At 48.9% G+C, this 20,029-nt stretch overlaps 1 protein-coding gene across 3 annotated transcripts in view; it reads left to right on the top strand.

Annotated features, from left to right (window-relative positions):
* SIRT2 (sirtuin 2) overlaps positions 1-20,029 on the top strand; it is a 156,053-nt gene that overhangs the window by 50,379 nt on the left and 85,645 nt on the right. For all 3 annotated transcript variants that reach the window (XM_063955666.1, XM_063955663.1, XM_063955665.1), the window contains one exon: positions 2,161-2,271. In XM_063955666.1, coding sequence (XP_063811736.1) covers positions 2,161-2,271 — 111 coding nt within the window. The remainder of the gene's footprint in view (positions 1-2,160; positions 2,272-20,029) is intronic.

The following is a 20,029-nucleotide window of genomic DNA, read 5'->3' on the forward strand; positions in this document are numbered from 1 at the left end:
AAAGGTGGACATGATGGCGTCCCGCCTCAACAAAAAACTAGACAGGTATTGCGCCAGGTCAAGGGACCCTCAGGCAATAGCTGTGGACGCTCTGGTAACACCGTGGGTGTACCAGTCAGTGTATGTGTTCCCTCCTCTGCCTCTCATACCCAAGGTACTGAGAATCATAAGATGGAGAGGAGTAAGGACTATACTCGTGGCTCCGGATTGGCCAAGAAGGACTTGGTACCCGGAACTTCAAGAGATGCTCACGGAGGACCCGTGGCCTCTACCTCTAAGAAAGGACCTGCTCCAGCAGGGACCCTGTCTGTTCCAAGACTTACCGCGGCTGCGTTTGACGGCATGGCGGTTGAACGCCGGATCCTGAAGGAAAAAGGCATTCCGGATGAAGTCATCCCTACCCTGATCAAAGCCAGGAAGGATGTAACCGTACAGCATTATCACCGTATTTGGCGTAAATATGTTGCGTGGTGCGAGGCCAGGAAGGCCCCTACAGAGGAATTTCAACTGGGTCGTTTCCTGCATTTCCTGCAAACAGGACTGTCTATGGGCCTAAAATTAGGGTCCATTAAGGTTCAAATTTCGTCCCTGTCGATTTTCTTCCAGAAAGAACTGGCTTCAGTTCCTGAAGTTCAGACGTTTGTCAAGGGGGTGCTGCATATACAGCCTCCTTTTGTGCCTCCAGTGGCACCTTGGGATCTCAATGTAGTTTTGGGGTTCCTAAAATCACATTGGTTTGAACCACTCTCCACTGTGGACTTAAAATATCTCACATGGAAAGTGGTAATGCTGTTAGCCCTGGCTTCAGCCAGGCGTGTCTCAGAATTGGCGGCTTTATCCTATAAAAGCCCTTACCTGATTTTTCATACGGACAGGGCAGAATTGAGGACTCGTCCTCAATTTCTCCCTAAGGTGGTTTCAGCGTTTCACTTGAACCAGCCTATTGTGGTACCTGCGGCTACTAGGGACTTGGAGGACTCCAAGTTGCTGGACGTAGTCAGGGCCCTGAAAATATGTTTCCAGGACGGCTGGAGTCAGAAAATCTGACTCGCTGTTTATCCTGTATGCACCCAACAAGCTGGGTGCTCCTGCTTCTAAGCAGACTATTGCTCGTTGGATTTGTAGCACAATTCAGCTTGCACATTCTGTGGCAGGCCTGCCACAGCCAAAATCTGTAAAAGCCCATTCCACAAAAAAGGTGGGCTCATCTTGGGCGGCTGCCCGAGGGGTCTCGGCTTTACAACTTTGCCGAGCAGCTACTTGGTCAGGGGCAAACACGTTTGCAAAATTCTACAAAGTTGATACCCTGGCTGAGGAGGACCTGGAGTTCTCTCATTCGGTGCTGCAGAGTCATCCGCACTCTCCCGCCCGTTTGGGAGCTTTGGTATAATCCCCATGGTCCTTACGGAGTTCCCAGCATCCACTAGGACGTCAGAGAAAATAAGAATTTACTTACCGATAATTCTATTTCTCGTAGTCCGTAGTGGATGCTGGGCGCCCATCCCAAGTGCGGATTGTCTGCAATACTTGTACATAGTTATTGTTACAAAAATCGGGTTATTATTGTTGTGAGCCATCTTTCAGAGGCTCCTCTGTTATCATGCTGTTAACTGGGTTCAGATCACAGGTTGTACGGTGTGATTGGTGTGGCTCGTATGAGTCTTACCCGGGATTCAAAATCCTTCCTTATTGTGTACGCTCGTCCGGGCACAGTATCCTAACTGAGGCTTGGAGGAGGGTCATAGGGGGAGGAGCCAGTGCACACCAGGTAGTCCTAAAGCTTTTACTTTTGTGCTCAGTCTCCTGCGGAGCCGCTATTCCCCATGGTCCTTACGGAGTTCCCAGCATCCACTACGGACTACGAGAAATAGAATTATCGGTAAGTAAATTCTTATTTTTTCCTGTCTATTAGATAGGAAAAAACAGACACCCAACTGACTTTTAAAACAATTGAATATCCCCCACTGTGTGGCTGTGTTTATTGTTTTGTTACATACTGAATGTATTTTAAATAAAGGTAAAATGTAATTTATAGAATTCTGTTGGCATCATCTGAGTGAATACTGTAACATCCAAGCGCTATCCTTTATTAATGTTAACGATATTGTAGCCCGGGAATGTATATTGTTTCACTGCACACAATTTTATTTTTTTTGCCAGTGGATTTTCTGCGGAATCTTTTCTCCCGGACACTTGGCCTCGGCGCTCCAGAAAAAGTCCTTGATGAACTGACCCTGGAAGGAGTGACCAAGTTCATGCTTAGCGAGAAATGTAAGTCGCATACCATATACTTTTAGAAATAATTATAAGTTATTGCCTAGGATCTAAGGATAGGTCCTCCCCGCAGCTACGGCAGGTGCCAGAATCAACTATTCAGTTACCATTGAAGGAAATCTTTCATGATCTATTGAATCGATACTCTTTTATATAAAATTAAAATAAAACAATATATGAGGAATTGTTTCTATTCCTATTCTGATATCATTAAGGGCCCTACACACTGAGCGATAGTAATGAAAGATATGAACTATCTCCTTCATTAATGAACGAGATACCGTTCATATCTTTCAGTGTGGAGGCCCCGCGCTCGTTCATCGCTGGTGCTCCGTCGCTTGTGCATGCAGGCCAATAGGGACGATCTCGTCCCCGTCACTGCCCCCCTTCCTCCGCAGTCGGGCAGCTCGACGGCGGATCGCACTGTGTGTAGGGCCCATTAATCTGTATTCTTAAAAATTGGCTTATGGGGTATTAACCACTTGACTGGTAAATTTTTTCTGCCCCAACCCCTTTTATTTGTGTTTTAATTTTAATAAAGTTTAACAAATATTTTTTTAAATATATTTAAATATTTTACTTAAACTAAATATACAAAGGGTGTGTTTTGCATCTCACCCCCATGTCCATAGGCCCCCACTACAATTTTACTTCCCACCCCCCATCAGAAATATTCCCCCTAGTGACATGAGATCTCCTGCATTATCAACACCCACCTTCCTGGAGGTAATAGATCCCCAGTATCAATGGGCCCTTCAAGTCCATCCCCCTCTCCATTGTCAATATATATGTATTTTCAGTCATTATTAATATTTTTCCTCCCCCTCAGCCAAAACATATTTTTATGAGGCAGCCCCCCCCCCCCCCTTCCCCCGTTATAGCCCCTCCGCCTCTTCTTATTGCTGACCGCAGAGCTTGGGGTACGAGGAACTGATTTTCCCTCCCGCAGCTTATCTCCGCCCAGTGTCTGATGTGTCCGGTTTTAAAGAAGTGCCGAGCAATCAGGTGCCGGATGATCAGTGTTGTACCCGTACTATCATATGATTTGGTAGAACATGGTGGTTTCTGTGATTCTTGTACATTTGTTGGTCACTTTTCTAAAGCTTCCAGCTGAATGTACAAGACTGATGTACGTCTGTTTGCGTATTATGAATAAAGTCATTTTTGTTCTTATGGAATTTTTCAGTGTTTTTTTTCTTTCTAACGTCCTAGTGGATACTGGGGATTTGTACTTTAGTACCATGAGTATAGATCGGATCCACTGGAGCCTGGCACTTTAAAACCTTTAGTGTGTGTATGTGTGTGCTGGCTCCTCCCCTCTATGCCCTTCCTACCAGACTCAGTTTAGAAACATGTGCCCAAGGAGAAGGGTGCATTTCTCTGGAGCTCCAGAGAGTTTCCTTTAATTTTTGTTTTAGTTTATTATTTTCAGGTAGTCCTGGTTGGCAACCAGTCTACCTGCTTCGTGGGACTTAGACGGGGAACTTTACCAACCTCCTGAAGGTTAATGGTCCATAGTCCCAGCTGACAGGACACTGAGCTCCTGAGGTGCTGATCACACATCGTTAGTATGTGTGCCCACGCTAGCAGCTACCCGCCACCCTCTAACATGCTGGAGATCGCGGTGTGGTGAGTGTTACACCGGGGTCCTGGTTAGCGGGTCCCCGGTGCAGTTTGGCGGCAGGACGCGCTGCAGTCACGGGCCACGAGCTGCGGTGCCTGCCGCGGGCGAAACTGGCTCAGGGCTCTTGCCCCACAGTGCTCACTGCACCTTAGGGCTTGTCTGTGCTGTTATACGTGTTAAATTTACTCATGGCTAGTATAATAACTGTGAGGGACCGCGCGCCATTACAAGGTGCGGGACCAGAGGCCGGAAGGCGCCATTCCCTGCTGCTGTGGATCATCAAGGCTGCATGCACGCTGCTCCTCCACGGACCCACGTTGTTACAAGCTCTGTACTGGTACCAGGGGGTCATAACGGGGGGAGCACTACAACGGTAGCTCCGCTGCACTTTTATCAGGTTATACACATTATTTCACACACTGCTGCTGTGTTCTGTGTGCTGGTCTCCGCTCCTCAGTGTCACTCCAGGGCTTTCTAGGGTCTGTGTGGGGGTGTTTTCCAGTGATCTGCGCTATATTACAGTTGTTTCAAGATGTCTGTGGACATAGTTATGTGTGCTGCTTGTAACTCTACCCCTTCATCAGCGGGGTCCCTCATGTGTGAACAGTGCTCCTTATCTCCACAGGGACACAGTTCACAGGCACCTCACTGGTTAGATAATTTCTATTACATCCTTGAGGATGTTGGGGACACCAAAAGAACCATGGGATATAGACGGATCTGCAGGAGACATGGGCACTTTAAGACTTTCAAAGGGGGCGTGACCTGGCTCCTCCCTCTATATCCCTCCCCAGACTCAGTTTAGAAAATGTGCCCTGCGAGATGGAGGCACTCGGGGGAGCTCTTAGAGTTTCTCTGAAAAGACTTAATGTTAGGTTTTTTTATTTTGGGGAGATCTGCTGGCTATAGACTCCCTGCTTCATGGGAAAGAGGGGAGAGCAGTCTAGACCCACTTCTAATGAGTTTCAGGGCTCTGCTGCTGCTGACAGGATGCCTTCAGTTCCTGAGGGGAGATGAACGCCGGGCTCTCCTGGATGCTCGCTCCCACAGCTTGCCGTCCCCCCTCTTCAAGTCAGAAGACAGGTGAGTATGTGAGGAAAAGACATCTTCTCTTCAACAAAGACGGCATATAGAGGTACCGCGCAGCATGATTTGCTCAGTGCGCGCCAGGCTCCTGGACTGTACACACCGCTGGGTGAAGGGCGCTGGGGGGGGGGGGTGCCCTGGGGAGCTAAAAATACCTCATAAATAAGGCTGGCATATCTGTACAGTGCCCTGGCACTGCCCGCAAACCCCCGCCAGGGTAAAAATAAGCGGGAAGAAGCGCACCATGTTGGGGGCGGGGCTTCTTCCTCCAGGCTCACTCTGCGCCATTTCCTCCTCCAAGCAGCAGCGCTGGTTCTTCCTCACAGCAGACAAGTACCAGGGGCTATAAAAACGAGGGGGGGGGCAGATTATTTCTATACAGATATATAGTGCTGCAGCTCTGTGACACTTGAGGGTGCTTTCAGACCTGCACTTTGGCGCTGGGGTGTGAGCTGGCTCCTTTCCTTTTGTTCCCTCACAGGCTTTTCTTTGGGTGCTGTTAGGGAGACAACATGTCTGTGGCAGAATTTTCCTCTCAGGGGGATAATTTATTGGGGACACCAAATGTTTTAGGGGTCCTGTCGGCACCGCCGACGGCTGATTGGTTAACTGCTTTAAATGCTAATGTTACACTGTTGAATCAAAAGTTTACTGAATCTGACTCTCAACTGCAGATTTGGAAGAAATCAGTAGATGACGCTTTATTACAAGGGTCACTGAAACGTAGTATTGACCAATTAGATGACACAGATACCGACACGGACTCTGATACAGGTGCCGATTATGCTGATTCTAGATTAGATCCTAAATTGGCTAAGAGTATTCAATATATGATTGTGGCTGTCAAAGACATATTATGTATTGACGAGGACCCCTTTACACCAGAAACGAGGGTCCTTATTTACAAAGAGAAGAGACGCTCGGTTTCTTTTCCTCTTTGTTTTGAACTAAATGACCTTTTTGATGGCATTTGGAATACACCTGATAAGAAATTTCTCATTCCTAATAGGATCAAAGTGGCATACCCCTTTCCCGCAGCGGATAGGTATAAGTGGGAAATACCACCCACAGTAGACAAAGCCCTAGCACGCTTGTCTAAACAGGTAGCGCTCCCTGCGGCTCAGTCGACGACTCTTAAGGAGCCGGCTGATCGTAAGCAGGAGGCTACTTTAAAAGCTATTTTTACTACAACGGGGACGCAGCTTAGACCGCTTATTGCGTCAGCGTGGGTTAGTAGCGCTATTGAAAAATGGGCTGAAAGTTTATCTGCGGATTTAGATACTCTGGATAGGGATAGCATCCTAGTGACGCTTGGTTATATCAGGGACGCGGCTGCGTACTTGAAAGAGGCTGCAAGAGATGCTGGCCTCCTGGGGGCTAAGGCTAATGCTATGTCAATTGCGGCTAGGCGTGCGCTATGGACTCATCAATGGAATGCTGACGCTGATTCCAAGAAAAATATGGATTCCCTTCTCTTTAAGGGTGGGGAACTGTTTGGTGACGGCCTTACTGATTTAGTATCAGCGGCCACAGCGGGTAAATCTACTTATTTACCTAATGCTCCTGCGCAACAGAAGAAACCGCACTATCAAATGCAGTCCTTTCGGCCCAGTAAATATAGAAAAGGCCGAGGTAACTTCTTCCTCGCTACCAGAGCTAGAGGAAGGGGCAAGAGAAATTCCGCCTCCTCGAGTTCACAAGAGCAGAAGTCCTCCCCGGCTTCCGTCAAATCCACCGCATGACGCCGGGTCTCCCTTACAGGAGACCGCACCGGTGGGGGCACGTCTAAGGCTTTTCAGTCAGGTTTGGGTTCGCTCGGACCTGGACCCTTGGGTGTTACAAATTGTGACCCAAGGATACAAACTGGAATTCCAAGACGTTCCCCCTCGCCGTTTTTTCAAATCATACTTACCAGTTTCGCTTCCAGACAGTGTTCTAGTCTGTGGAGCAATACAAAAATTATGTCAAAATCAGGTTGTGATCCCGGTCCCCCGAGCACAACAAGGGGAAGGGTTTTATTCAAGCCTATTTGTAGTGCCGAAGCCGGATGGCTCGGTACGACCAATCCTCAACCTAAAATCTCAAAAAATTTTCCTGAAGAAATTCAAATTCAAGATGGAGTCTCTCCGAGCAGTGATCTCCAGCCTGGAGGAGGGGGAATTCATGGTGTCTTTGGACATAAAGGATGCCTACCTTCATGTTCCCATTTATCCCCCTCATCAGAGTTATCTCCGGTTTGCAATCCAGGATACTCATTACCAATTTCAGTCGTTGCCGTTTGGCCTGGCCACGGCTCCGAGGATTTTCACAAAAGTCATGGTAGAAATGATGGTTCTCCTCAGAAAAAGAGGAGTTTCAATTATCCCGTACTTGGACAATCTCCCGATAAAGGCGAGTTCCAAGGAAAAACTGGTACAGGACATTGCACTGTCTCTGTCGCTTCTACAACAGCACGGCTGGCTCTTGAACCTGCCGAAATCACACTTAATTCCAACAACCCGGTTGGCATTTTTGGGTACGATTCTGGACACGGTCCAGCTGAGAGTGTTCCTCCCTCCGGAGAAAGCACTGGAAATTCAGAGTTTGGTAAAACTCATTCTGAAACCACCAACTGTCTCTATTCATCAATGCATTCGATTGCTGGGGAAGATGGTGGCGGCATACGAGGCTCTCCAATTCGGGAGGTTCCATGCCAGAGTGTTTCTGTGGGACATGTTGGACAAATGGTCCGGATCCCACCTTCATATGCACCGGAGGATAGTTCTATCCCCCAACACCAGAATCTCACTCCTGTGGTGGCTACACAGCTCTCACCTCTTAGAAGGACGCCGATTCGGGATCCAAGACTGGATCCTAGTGACCACGGATGCAAGTCTCCGGGGTTGGGGAGCAGTCACACAAGGGGTGACCTTCCAAGGAAGATGGTCAAGTCAGGAAACTCTTCTTCACATAAACGTGCTGGAGTTGAGGGCCATTTACAACGGCCTTCTACAAGCGGAGCATCTTCTTCGAAACCAGCCTGTCCTGATCCAATCGGACAATGTGACAGCAGTAGCGTACATAAACCGCAAAGGCAGCACAAAGAGCAGGCAATGGCAGAAGCCACAAGGATTTTTAGCTGGGCAGAGACTCGGGTAAGCACTCTGTCGGCAATTTTCCTTCCGGGAGTGGACAACTGGGAAGCAGACTTCCTCAGCAGACACGATCTACATCCAGGAGAGTGGAGCCTCCATCAGGAGGTCTTCTCCCTACTAACAAATCTATGGGGGGTTCCCCACATAGCCATGATGGCGTCCCGCCACAACAAAAAACTACTAAAGTATTGTTCCCGGTCCAGGGACCCTCAGGCGGCGGCAGTGGATGCACTGACGTCGCCTTGGGTGTATCCGTCGGTGTACGTTTTCCCTCCGCTTCCTCTCATTCCAAAGGTTCTGAGAATCCTAAGAAAATCACAGATTCCAGCGCTCCTTGTAGTTCCAGACTGGCCAAGGAGAATTTGGTACCCGGATCTTCAGGAGTTGTTAGTCGAACATCCATGGCCTCTTCCTCTTTGCGAGGATCTGCTGCGGCAGGGGCCGTTCGTCTATCAAGACTTACAGCGGCTACGTTTGACGGCATGGCGGTTGAACGCCAGATTTTAGGCCGTAAGGGTATTCCCGATGAAGTCATCCCCACTCTTATCCTTGCTAGGAAGGGTGTGACGTCGAATCACTATCACCGTATTTGGAGGACATATATTTCTCTAACGTCCTAGTGGATGCTGGGAACTCCGTAAGGACCATGGGGAATAGCGGGCTCCGAAGGAGGCTGGGCACTCTAGAAAGATCTTAGACTACCTGGTGTGCACTGGCTCCTCCCACTATGACCCTCCTCCAAGCCTCAGTTAGATTTCGTGCCCGGCCGAGGTTGGATGCACACTAGGGGTTCTCCTGAGCTCTTAGAAAGTTATAGTCTTAGAATTTGTTATTTTCAGTGAGACCTGCTGGCAACAGGCTCACTGCAGAGAGGGACTAAGGGGAGAAGAAGCAAACTCGCCTGCTTGCAGCCGGATTGGGCTTCTTAGGCTACTGGACACCATTAGCTCCAGAGGGATGGACCGCAGGCCCAGCCTTGATGTTCGGTCCCGGAGCCGCGCCGCCGTCCCCCTTACAGAGCCAGAAGCAAGAAGATGGTCCGGAAAATCGGCGGCATGAAGACATCCTGTCTTCACCAAGGTAGCGCACAGCACTGCAGCTGTGCGCCATTGCTCCTCATACACACTTCACACTCCGGTCACTGAGGGTGCAGGGCGCTGGGGGGGGGCGCCCTGAGGCAGCAATAAAAACACCTTGGCTGGCTAAAATACCTCAATATATAGCCCCTGGGGCTATATATGAGGTAAATACCCCTGCCAGAATCCCATAAACAGCGGGAGAATAGGCCGCGAAAAAGGGGCGGAGCCTATCTCCTCAGCACACTGGCGCCATTTTTCCCTCACAGCTCGGCTGGAAGGAAGATCCCTGGCTCTTCCCTGCAATTCTACAGTACAGTAAGAGGGAAAAGAGAGGGGGGGCATTAAAATTGGCACTGTATACAGTATATTATATAAAAAGCAGCTATTAGGGACATAACTCAGTTAGTCCCTGTATATATATAGCGCTCTGGTGTGTGCTGGCATACTCTTACTCTGTCCCCCCAAAGGGCTTTTGTGGGTCCTGTCCTCTATTTGAGCATTCCCTGTGTGTGTGGAGTGTGTCGGTACGGCTGTGTCGACATGTTTGAGGAGGATAATGATGTGGAGGGGGAGCAGATGCCTTTAGCAGGGATGTCACCCCCTGGGGGTCAGACACCTGAGTGGATGGTATTATGGCAGGAAATGAGTGCACGTATAGACTCCTTACATAAAACATTTGACGACATGCCGACTGTGGGACAGCCGAGTCTTCAGCTCGTGCCTGTCCAGGTGTCTCAAAAGTCATCAGGGGCTCTGAAACGCCCGTTATCTCAGGTGGCACAAGTAGATGTCGACACGGATACTGACACCAGTGTCGACGACGATGAGTCAAATTTAATGCCCGTTAAGGCCATTCACTGCATGATTGAGGCAATGAAAGAGGTGTTAAATATTTCTGATTTACATCCAGGTACCACAAAAAAGGGTATTATGTTTGGGGAGAAAAAACTACCTGTAGTTTTTCCCCCGTCAGATGAATTAAATGAAGTGTGTGAAGAAGCGTGGGCTTCCCCTGATAAGAAATTGGTAATTCCTAAGAAGCTACTAATGGCGTTCCCTTTCCCGCCAGAGGATAGGTTACGTTGGGAAACACCCCCGAGGGTGGATAAAGCGCTCACACGTTTGTCTAAAAAGGTGGCACTACCGTCCCAGGATACGGCCGCCCTTAAGGAACCTGCTGATAGAAAGCAGGAGGCGATCCTGAAGTCTGTATATACACACTCAGGCATTATACTGAGACCAGCTATTGCGTCAGCATGGATGTGCAGTGCTGCCGCTGCGTGGTCAGATAAACTGTCAGAAAATATTGACACGTTAGACAGAGACACGATCCTGCTAACAATTGACCATATAAAAGACTCAGTCTTATACATGAGAGATGCACAGAGGGAAATCTGCCGGCTGGTATCTAAAATAAGTGCATTATCTATCTCTGCTAGGAGATGCTTATGGACTCGCCAGTGGACTGGAGATGCAGATTCCAAAAGGCACATGGAAGTCTTGCCTTATAAGGGGGAGGAATTATTTGGGGATGGTCTCTCCGACCTAGTTTCCACAGCAACGTCTGGGAAGTCAGCATTTTTACCCCATGTCCCCTCACAGCCTAAGAAGGCGCCATTTTATCAGGTTCAGTCCTTTCGGTCCCAGAAAAACAAGCGGGGAAAAGGAGGGTCTTTTCTGTCAAGAGGCAGAGGCAGGGGAAAAAGGCTGCAGCAAACAGCAGGTTCCCAGGAACAAAAGTCCTCCCCCGCTTCCTCTTCCAAGTCCGCCGCATGACGGTGGGGCTTCACAGGCGGAGCCAGGTACGGTGGGGGCCCGCCTCAGGAATTTCAGCGATCAGTGGGCCCGCTCACAGGTGGATCCCTGGATCCTTCAAATAGTATCTCAGGGATACAGGCTGGAATTCGAGGCGACTCCACCCCGCCGTTTCCTAAAATCCGCCTTGCCGATTGCTCCCTCAGACAGGGAGGCGGTGCTAGCAGCGATTCACAAGCTGTATTCCCAGCAGGTGATAATCAAGGTACCCCTACTTCAACAAGGCCGGGGTTACTATTCCACACTATTTGTGGTGCCGAAACCGGACGGTTCGGTGAGACCCATTTTAAATTTGAAATCCTTGAACACATACATAAAAAAATTCAAGTTCAAGATGGAATCGCTCAGGGCGGTTATTGCAAGCCTGGACGAGGGGGATTACATGGTATCCCTGGACATCAAGGATGCTTACCTGCATGTCCCCATTTACAATTCTCACCAGGAGTACCTCAGATTTGTGGTACAGGACTGCCATTACCAATTCCAGACGCTGCCGTTTGGACTCTCCACGGCACCGAGGGTATTTACCAAGGTTATGGCGGAAATGATGATACTCCTTCGAAAAAAGGGAGTTTTAATTATCCCATACTTGGACGATCTCCTAATAAAGGCACGATCCAAGGAACAGTTGTTAGTGGGAGTAGCACTATCTCAGGAAGTGCTGAGCCAGCACGGCTGGATTCTGAATATCCCAAAGTCACAGCTGGTCCCCACGACACGTCTAATGTTCCTGGGAATGATTCTGGACACGGCCCAGAAAAAAGTGTTTCTCCCGGAGGAGAAAGCCAGGGAGTTGTCTTCTCTAGTCAGAGACCTCCTAAAACCAAAACAGGTATCGGTGCATCACTGCACGCGGGTCCTGGGAAAGATGGTAGCTTCTTACGAAGCAATTCCATTCGGCAGGTTCCATGCCAGGATTTTTCAGTGGGACCTGTGGGACAAGTGGTCCGGATCGCATCTTCAGATGCATCGTTTAATAACCCTGTCTCCACGAACCAGGGTGTCTCTTCTGTGGTGGCTGCACAGTGCTCATCTTCTGGAGGGCCGCAGATTCGGCATACAGGACTGGGTCCTGGTGACCACGGATGCCAGCCTACGAGGCTGGGGGGCAGTCACAAAGGGAAGAAATTTCCAAGGACTATGGTCAAGTCAGGAGACTGCCCTTCACATAAATATTCTGGAACTAAGGGCCATTTACAATGCCCTAAGTCAAGCAAAATCCCTGCTCCTACACCAGCCGGTGCTGATCCAGTCAGACAACATCACGGCAGTCGCCCATGTAAATCGACAGGGCGGCACAAGAAGCAGGACGGCGATGGCAGAAGCCACAAAAATTCTCCGATGGGCGGAGAATCATGTACTAGCACTGTCAGCAGTGTTCATCCCGGGAGTGGACAACTGGGAAGCAGACTTTCTCAGCAGGCACGACCTCCACCCGGGAGAGTGGGGACTTCATCCAGAAGTCTTCCAAATGATTGTAAATCAATGGGGTCGTCCACAGGTGGACATGATGGCGTCCCGCCTAAACAAAAAACTAGAGAAGTATTGCGCCAGGTCAAGAGACCCTCAGGCGATAGCTGTGGACGCTCTAGTGACACCGTGGGTGTACCGGTCAGTTAAAGTGTTCCCTCCTCTACCTCTCATACCAAAGGTATTGAGAATTATAAGAAAGCGAGGAGTAAACACAATTCTCGTGGTTCCGGATTGGCCGAGAAGAGCGTGGTACCCGGAACTTCAAGAGATGATCTCAGAGGACCCGTGGTCTCTGCCGCTCAGACAGGACCTGCTGTAGCAGGGCCCCTGTCTGTTCCAAGACTTACCGCGGCTGCGTTTGACGGCATGGCGGTTGAACGCCGGATCCTGAAGGAAAAGGGCATTCCGGAGAAAGTCATTCCTACGCTTATTAAAGCCAGGAAAGATGTTACGGCAAAGCATTATCACCGCATATGGCGGAAATATGTTGCATGGTGCGAGGCCAAAAAGGCCCCAACAGAGGAATTTCAACTAGGTCGATTTCTGCATTTCCTGCAAGCAGGAGTGAATATGGGCCTAAAACTGGGCTCCATTAAGATACAGATCTCGGCTCTGTCGATTTTCTTTCAAAAAGAACTAGCTTCAGTACCTGAAGTTCAGACATTTGTGAAAGGAGTGCTGCATATTCAGCCCCCATTTGTGCCTCCTGTGGCACCTTGGGATCTCAACGTGATGTTGAGTTTCTTAAAATCACATTGGTTTGAGCCACTAAAAACCGTGGATCTGAAATATCTCACGTGGAAAGTGGTCATGTTATTGGCCTTGGTGTCAGCCAGGCGAGTGTCAGAGTTGGCGGCTTTATCATGTAAAAGCCCTTATCTGATTTTCCATATGGATAGGGCAGAATTGAGGACTCGTCCCCAGTTTCTCCCTAAGGTGGTGTCAGCGTTTCACCTGAACCAGCCTATTGTGGTGCCTGCGGCTACTAAGGATTTGGAGGACTCCAAGTTGCTAGACGTTGTCAGGGCCCTGAAAATATATGTTTCCAGGACGGCTGGAGTCAGAAAATCTGACTCGCTGTTTATCCTGTATGCACCCAACAAGCTGGGTGCTCCTGCTTCTAAGCAGACTATTGCTCGTTGGATTTGTAGTACAATTCAGCTTGCACATACTGTGGCAGGCTTGCCACAGCCAAAATCTGTCAATGCCCATTCCACAAGGAAGGTGGGCTCATCTTGGGCGGCTGCCCGAGGGGTCTCGGCTTTACAACTTTGCCGAGCAGCTACTTGGTCAGGGGCAAACACGTTTGCAAAATTCTACAAATTTGATACCCTGGCTGAGGAGGACCTGGAGTTCTCTCATTCGGTGCTGCAGAGTCATCCGCACTCTCCCGCCCGTTTGGGAGCTTTGGTATAATCCCCATGGTCCTTACGGAGTTCCCAGCATCCACTAGGACGTTAGAGAAAATAAGAATTTACTCACCGGTAATTCTATTTCTCGTAGTCCGTAGTGGATGCTGGGCGCCCATCCCAAGTGCGGTTTATCTGCAATACTTGTACATAGTTATTGTTAACTAAATCGGGTTATTGTTGAGCCATCTGTTGAGAGGCTCTATTGTTTCATACTGTTAACTGTGTTTCATATCACGAGTTGTACGGTGTGATTGGTGTGGCTGGTATGAGTCTTACCCGGGATTCAAAATCCTTCCTTATTGTGTACGCTCGTCCGGGCACAGTACCTAACTGAGGCTTGGAGGAGGGTCATAGTGGGAGGAGCCAGTGCACACCAGGTAGTCTAAGATCTTTCTAGAGTGCCCAGCCTCCTTCGGAGCCCGCTATTCCCCATGGTCCTTACGGAGTTCCCAGCATCCACTACGGACTACGAGAAATAGAATTACCGGTGAGTAAATTCTTATTTTCCTGGTGCGAGTCCAAGAAAGCTCCAGTGGAGAAGTTTGACCTTGGACATTTTCTCCATTTTCTACAAAATGGAGTGGATGCGGGCCTTAAATTAGGCTCCATAAAAGTGCAGATTTCTGCTTTGTCAATTTTCTTTCAGAAACAATTGGCCTCACTTCCTGAGGTGCAGACCTTTATAAAAGGGGTCCTGCACATCCAACCTCCTTTTGTGGCACCTTGGGATCTTAATGTGGTTTTGACATTCCTAAAATCACATTGGTTTGAACCTTTAAGTAAAGTGGAGTTGAAATTCCTCACTTGGAAGGTTGTCATTTTGTTAGCATTGGCATCTGCAAGGCGGGTGTCTGAATTGGCGGCCTTGTCTCACAAGAGCCCTTATTTGATCTTCCATGAAGATAGGGCAGAATTGAGAACTCCGCAACAATTTCTGCCAAAGGTGGTTTCCTCTTTTCATATTAACCAACCTATTGTGGTGCCTGTGGCTACTGGCACTTTGGCTGAGGAAAAGTCTCTGGATGTCGTCAGAGCTTTGAAAATTTACGTTGCCAGAACGGCTCCAGTTAAAAAAAACAGAGTCTCTGTTTGTGCTATATGCTCCCAATAAACTTGGGTATCCTGCTTCCAAGCAGACCATTGCCCGCTGGATATGTCACACGATTTAGCAGGCTCATTCCACGGCAAGTTTGCCGTTACCTAAATTGGTAAAAGCCCATTCCACTAGGAAGGTGGGCTCGTCCTGGGCGGCTGCCCGGGGTGTCTCGGCATTACAACTTTGCCGAGCTGCTACTTGGTCGGGGTCAAACACGTTTGCCAAGTTTTACAAGTTTGATACCTTGGCCGATGAAGACCTAGAGTTTGGTCAATCGGTGCTGCAGAGTCATCCGCACTCTCCCGCCCGTTATAGAGCTTTGGTATAATCCCATGGTTCTTTTGGTGTCCCCAACATCCTCAAGGACGTAATAGAAAACAGGATTTTAATACCTACCGGTAAATCCTTTTCTATAAGTCCGTAGCGGATGTTGGGCGCCCGTCCTAGTGCGTACTGTATCTGCAGTTTGGTTCTGGTTACACACAGGTTGTGTTATGGTTTCTTCAGCTTGTTGCTGAATTTTGTTCATGTCCGTTGGCATGTGTTCAGTTGAATGCCATGTTATTCGGCATGGTTATGGCGTGAGCTGGTATGATGCTTGCCTTGTTGTTAATTCCTGTCCTCAAAATGTCCATCTCTCCGGGCACAGTTCCAAACTGAGTCTGGGCAGGGATATAGAGGGAGGAGCCAGGTCACGCCCCCTTTGAAAGTCTTAAAGTGCCCATGTCTCCTGCGGATCCGTCTATATCCCATGGTTCTTTTGGTGTCCACAACATCCTCTACGGACTTATAGAAAAGGATTTACCGGTAGGTATTAAAATCCTGTTTTTAAAAGCATGATTCAGAATGTATATTCAGAATTAGCTGCTGCAAAAAAGGAGAGACCGGTGTAGAAACAGTATATTAATTGTATTGCTAAAGCAGCAGATACCAAGAAGGTTTCCCAGCCCCCCTGTTGGTTTCACATAAACGCTTACTGCGTTTTACTGCTCCAGTCTGATTCTGATCAGCCTGATGTGGATGATGATGATGATATGGATGAGGACAGCTCTGTGTCCCCTGGGGTGGAGGCTCTCATTTTTGCTGTTAGAGAGGTTCTTCACATACCGGATCAGGACGCAGAACCAGATGAGGAGTTGTACTTTAATGTTACACCAAAGACCTAGTCACCTTTCCTGTGTCTAGAGAATTAAATTCTCTAGCCAAGGAGGCATGGTTAAACACTGATAAGAAATGTGAGATTCCTCAGAGGTTTTTAGCTACTTTTTCCCCTCCCAGGAAGGTATGGGAAAATCCCCCATCAGTCGACCTGTCTGCATCCAGACTAAGAAATTGGTACTGCCGGTGCCAGGGGCTAAATCCCTAAAAGAGCCTGCTGACCATAAAATTGAGACCACTCTTACAGCAGTATATACGAGAGCAGGCGTAGCACAACGCCCGACAATTGTTTGTGGGTGGATTTCCAGGGCTGTAGTTAAGTGGTCTGATACTGTTATTGAAGGTTTAGACTCTCTGCCCCGAGATGAGGTCATTACTCTGCTGCAACATATACAGGATGCTGCAAACTTCGTGAGCGAGGCTATAAAAGAATTGTTTAAGATAAATGGCTGCACTACTGCTATGGCGGTTTCGTCTCAGAGCTCTGTGGTTGCGTCTGTGGTCAGCGGATGCTGATTCCAAAAAGGGTGTAGAAAATCTTCCCTTTACAGGTGATGCCTTGTTTGGAGACTAAGTGAATAAATGGATCTCCCAGGCAATGGCGGGTAAGTCTACATATCTGCCATCGGCTGCCCACCTGCTAGACGTTCTTGTACAGGATCCTCCTTGTAGTCCTTTCGTGTGGCAAGGTTCAGAGGCAGGGGCCGGGGAGTCTCCACCACTCCGAGAGGATCTCGTGGTAAGTCCCGTAAACCTGCAACTGCTGCATCCCTGGACCAGACCACCGGATTTCCTGCTGCTAAGCCTTCTGCATGACGGTTGGCCCCAGCAGCAAGGCGATTTTCAGGTGGGTGCTTGCCTTCAGCACTTCGCCCACGTGTGGGTGAAGTCCTGCCGGGATCCTTGGGTGAGGGATCTCATTCCCAGGGATACTGGCTGGAATTTCAAACACTTCCTCCTCCCAGATTTTTCAAATTGGGCTTACCAGTTTTGCCCGCTGCAAAAGTTAACTTGCAAGAGGCAATTCAAAAACCTTTGCAGACAGGGGTGGTGGTTCCAGTACCTCCTCCGTTACACAAAAGGGGGTTTTACTCCAGTCTATTTGTTGTTCCAAAACCGGATGGCTCGATGCGACCCATCTTAAACCTGAAGTCTCTAAATCCGTATCTGCGGGTGTTCAAATTCAAGATGGCATCCCTGCGGGCAGTGGTGTCCGGGCTGGAGGAGGGGGAATTCTTGGTATCCCTAGATGTCAAGGATGCTCACCTACATGTTCCCATGTGGCCCCCTCATCAGGCTTACCTCGGGTTCGCCATCTTGGATGACCATTTCCAGTTTCTTGCCCTTTGGCCTGTCCACAGCTTCGAGGGTCTTCACCAAAGTCATCGCGGAGATGATGCTGCAACTGCGCAGGATGGGAGTCAACATAGTCCCCTACTTGGACAAACTCCTGATAAAGGCTATGTTCTGGGAGCGTCTATTGCACAGCATCGATCTGACGACTCGCCTGCTTACAGATCATGGATGGTTTCTAAACTTCCATAAATCTCACCTGGAACCAACCCAACGTCTCCAATTCCTGGGAATGATACTGGATACAGTATCTCAAAAAGTGTTTCTTCCGATGGACAAGGCCTTGGCTATCCAGGCTTTGGTCCGCTCAGTGCTCCGTCCTCGCAGGGTGTCCATACATCTTTGCATACGTTTGCTGGGCAGGATGGTTGCTGCTTACGAGGCATCTCAATACAGCAGATTTCAAGTTCCTTACCTGGTAGAAGGCAGAAATTTCAATATCCAATCATGGATTCTACTGACAATGGATGCCAGCCTACAGGGGTTGGGGGGCTGTGACCCAAGGGGCCCAGTTCCAAGAGATATGGTCAACTCTGGAATCTACCCTGCCGATAAACATCCTGGAACTCAGGGCAATTTAAAATGCCCTGCTGCAAGCTTCCCATCTTCTTAGGGATCGGAAGATCCAGGTTCATTCGGACAACGCGGTGGCGTACATAAACCGACAAGGGGGAACAAGAAGCAGAGCAGCGATGCTAGAAGTTTCCAAAACCCTCCTCTGGGCGGAGGCCAACGCAAGAGCCATCTCAGCCATATTCATTCTAGGAGTGGACAACACGACCTCCATCCGGGGGAATGGAGCCTACATCCCCAGGTGTTTAAACCGTTAATTCACCGGTGGGTCTGTCTGCAGATAGACCTGATGGCTTCTCGTCTCAACAAGAAGCTATGCCGTTACTGTTCCAGAACGAGGGATCCGCAGGCTGTAGCGGTGGACGCGCTGACGACGCCTTGGACGTACCAGTTTGTGTACCTGTTCCCTCTTCTACCGCTAATACCAAGGGTTCTAAAAAGACTAAGAAGGGAAAGCGTTCAAGCAATTCTAATTGCTCCGGATTGACATCGACGGGCGTGGCACTCTGACCACCTAACCATGGCTCTGGAGGATCCCTGGCCTCTACCGCTCCAAAAGGATCTTCAACAAGGTCCGTTAGTCTATCCAGACTTACAGCGGCTACGTTTGACGGCTTGGAAGTTGAGAGCGAGATTCTAGCAAGGAAAGGTCTTCCCTTCCGGGTTATTTCCCACCATGGTCCAAGCCAGGAAGATGGTGACGTCAAAACATTATCATCCTAAAAAAAGTATGTTTCCTGGTGTGAGAGTAGAAAGGTGTCTCCCATGGAATTTAGAATCTGTTGTTTTCTACTTTTCCTGCAAACGGGAGTGGATATGGGCCTATTTTAGGCTCCATCAAAGTCCAGATTTCGACGCTCTCTATTTTCTTCCAGAAACAACTTGCCATGTTGCCGGAAGTACAAACATTCCTAAAAGGCGTGCTTCATATTCAACTGCCCTTCGTGACTCCCATGGCTCCGTGGGATCTCAATGTGGTTCTGTCCTTTCTTCAATCGGACGGTTTGAACCCTTACATAGGTTGGAGTTAAAATTTCTCACCTGGCAAGACTTGTCTCTGAATTGGGGGCCTTATCCTGTAAGAGCCCTTATTTGGTTTTTCATGTAGACAGGGCGGGACTCAGGACTCTTACTCAGTTTTTGCCAAAAGTGGTTTCAGCTTTTCATGTCAATCAACCCATTGTGGTTCCGGTGTTGTCTGACGCTTCCATTGGGCCAAAGTCCTTGGATGTAGTGAGGGCTCTGAAGATTTATGTTAAGAGGATGGCTCGTCATCTGAAATCTGATTCGCTGTTTGTCCTTTATGATGCCACCACCAAGATTGGTCGTCCAGCTTCCAAGCAATCCATTGCTCGTTGGCTCAGGTTGACCATTCAACAGGCCTATACTTCAGCGACTCTGCCTTTGCCGACGTCTATTCAGGCCCACTCGACGAGGTCTGTGGGCTCTTCCTAGGCGGCTGTTTGGGGTGTCTTGGCCTTACAGTTGTGCTGAGCTGCTACTTGGTCTGGTTCGAACACTTATGTGAAATTTTATCGGTTCGACACCTTGGCCAAGGATGACCTTCAGTTTGGTCAGGCGGTGTTACAGGGGTCTCGGCACTCACCCACCCGTTTGGAAGCTTTGGGACTTCCCCATGGTACTAAAGTACAGATCCCCAGTATCCACTATGACGTTAGAGAAAATAGGAATTTAATACCTACCGGTAATTCCTTTTCTCTTACGTCCTAGAAGATGCTGGGGACTACGTAAGGACCATGGGGTATAGATGGGCTCCGCAGGAGACATGGGCACTATAAAGAACTTTAGAATGGGTGTGCACTGGCTCCTCCCTCTATGCCTCTCCTCCAGACCTCAGTTAGATCCTGTGCCCAAAGGAGATTGGGTGCATTACAGGGGAGCTCTCCTGAGTTTCTCTGAAAAATAATTTTGTTAGGTTTTTTATTTTCAGG

Source organism: Pseudophryne corroboree, chromosome 2, assembly GCF_028390025.1.
Source record: "Pseudophryne corroboree isolate aPseCor3 chromosome 2, aPseCor3.hap2, whole genome shotgun sequence".
In the NCBI taxonomy this organism is placed as follows: Eukaryota; Metazoa; Chordata; class Amphibia; order Anura; family Myobatrachidae; genus Pseudophryne; species Pseudophryne corroboree.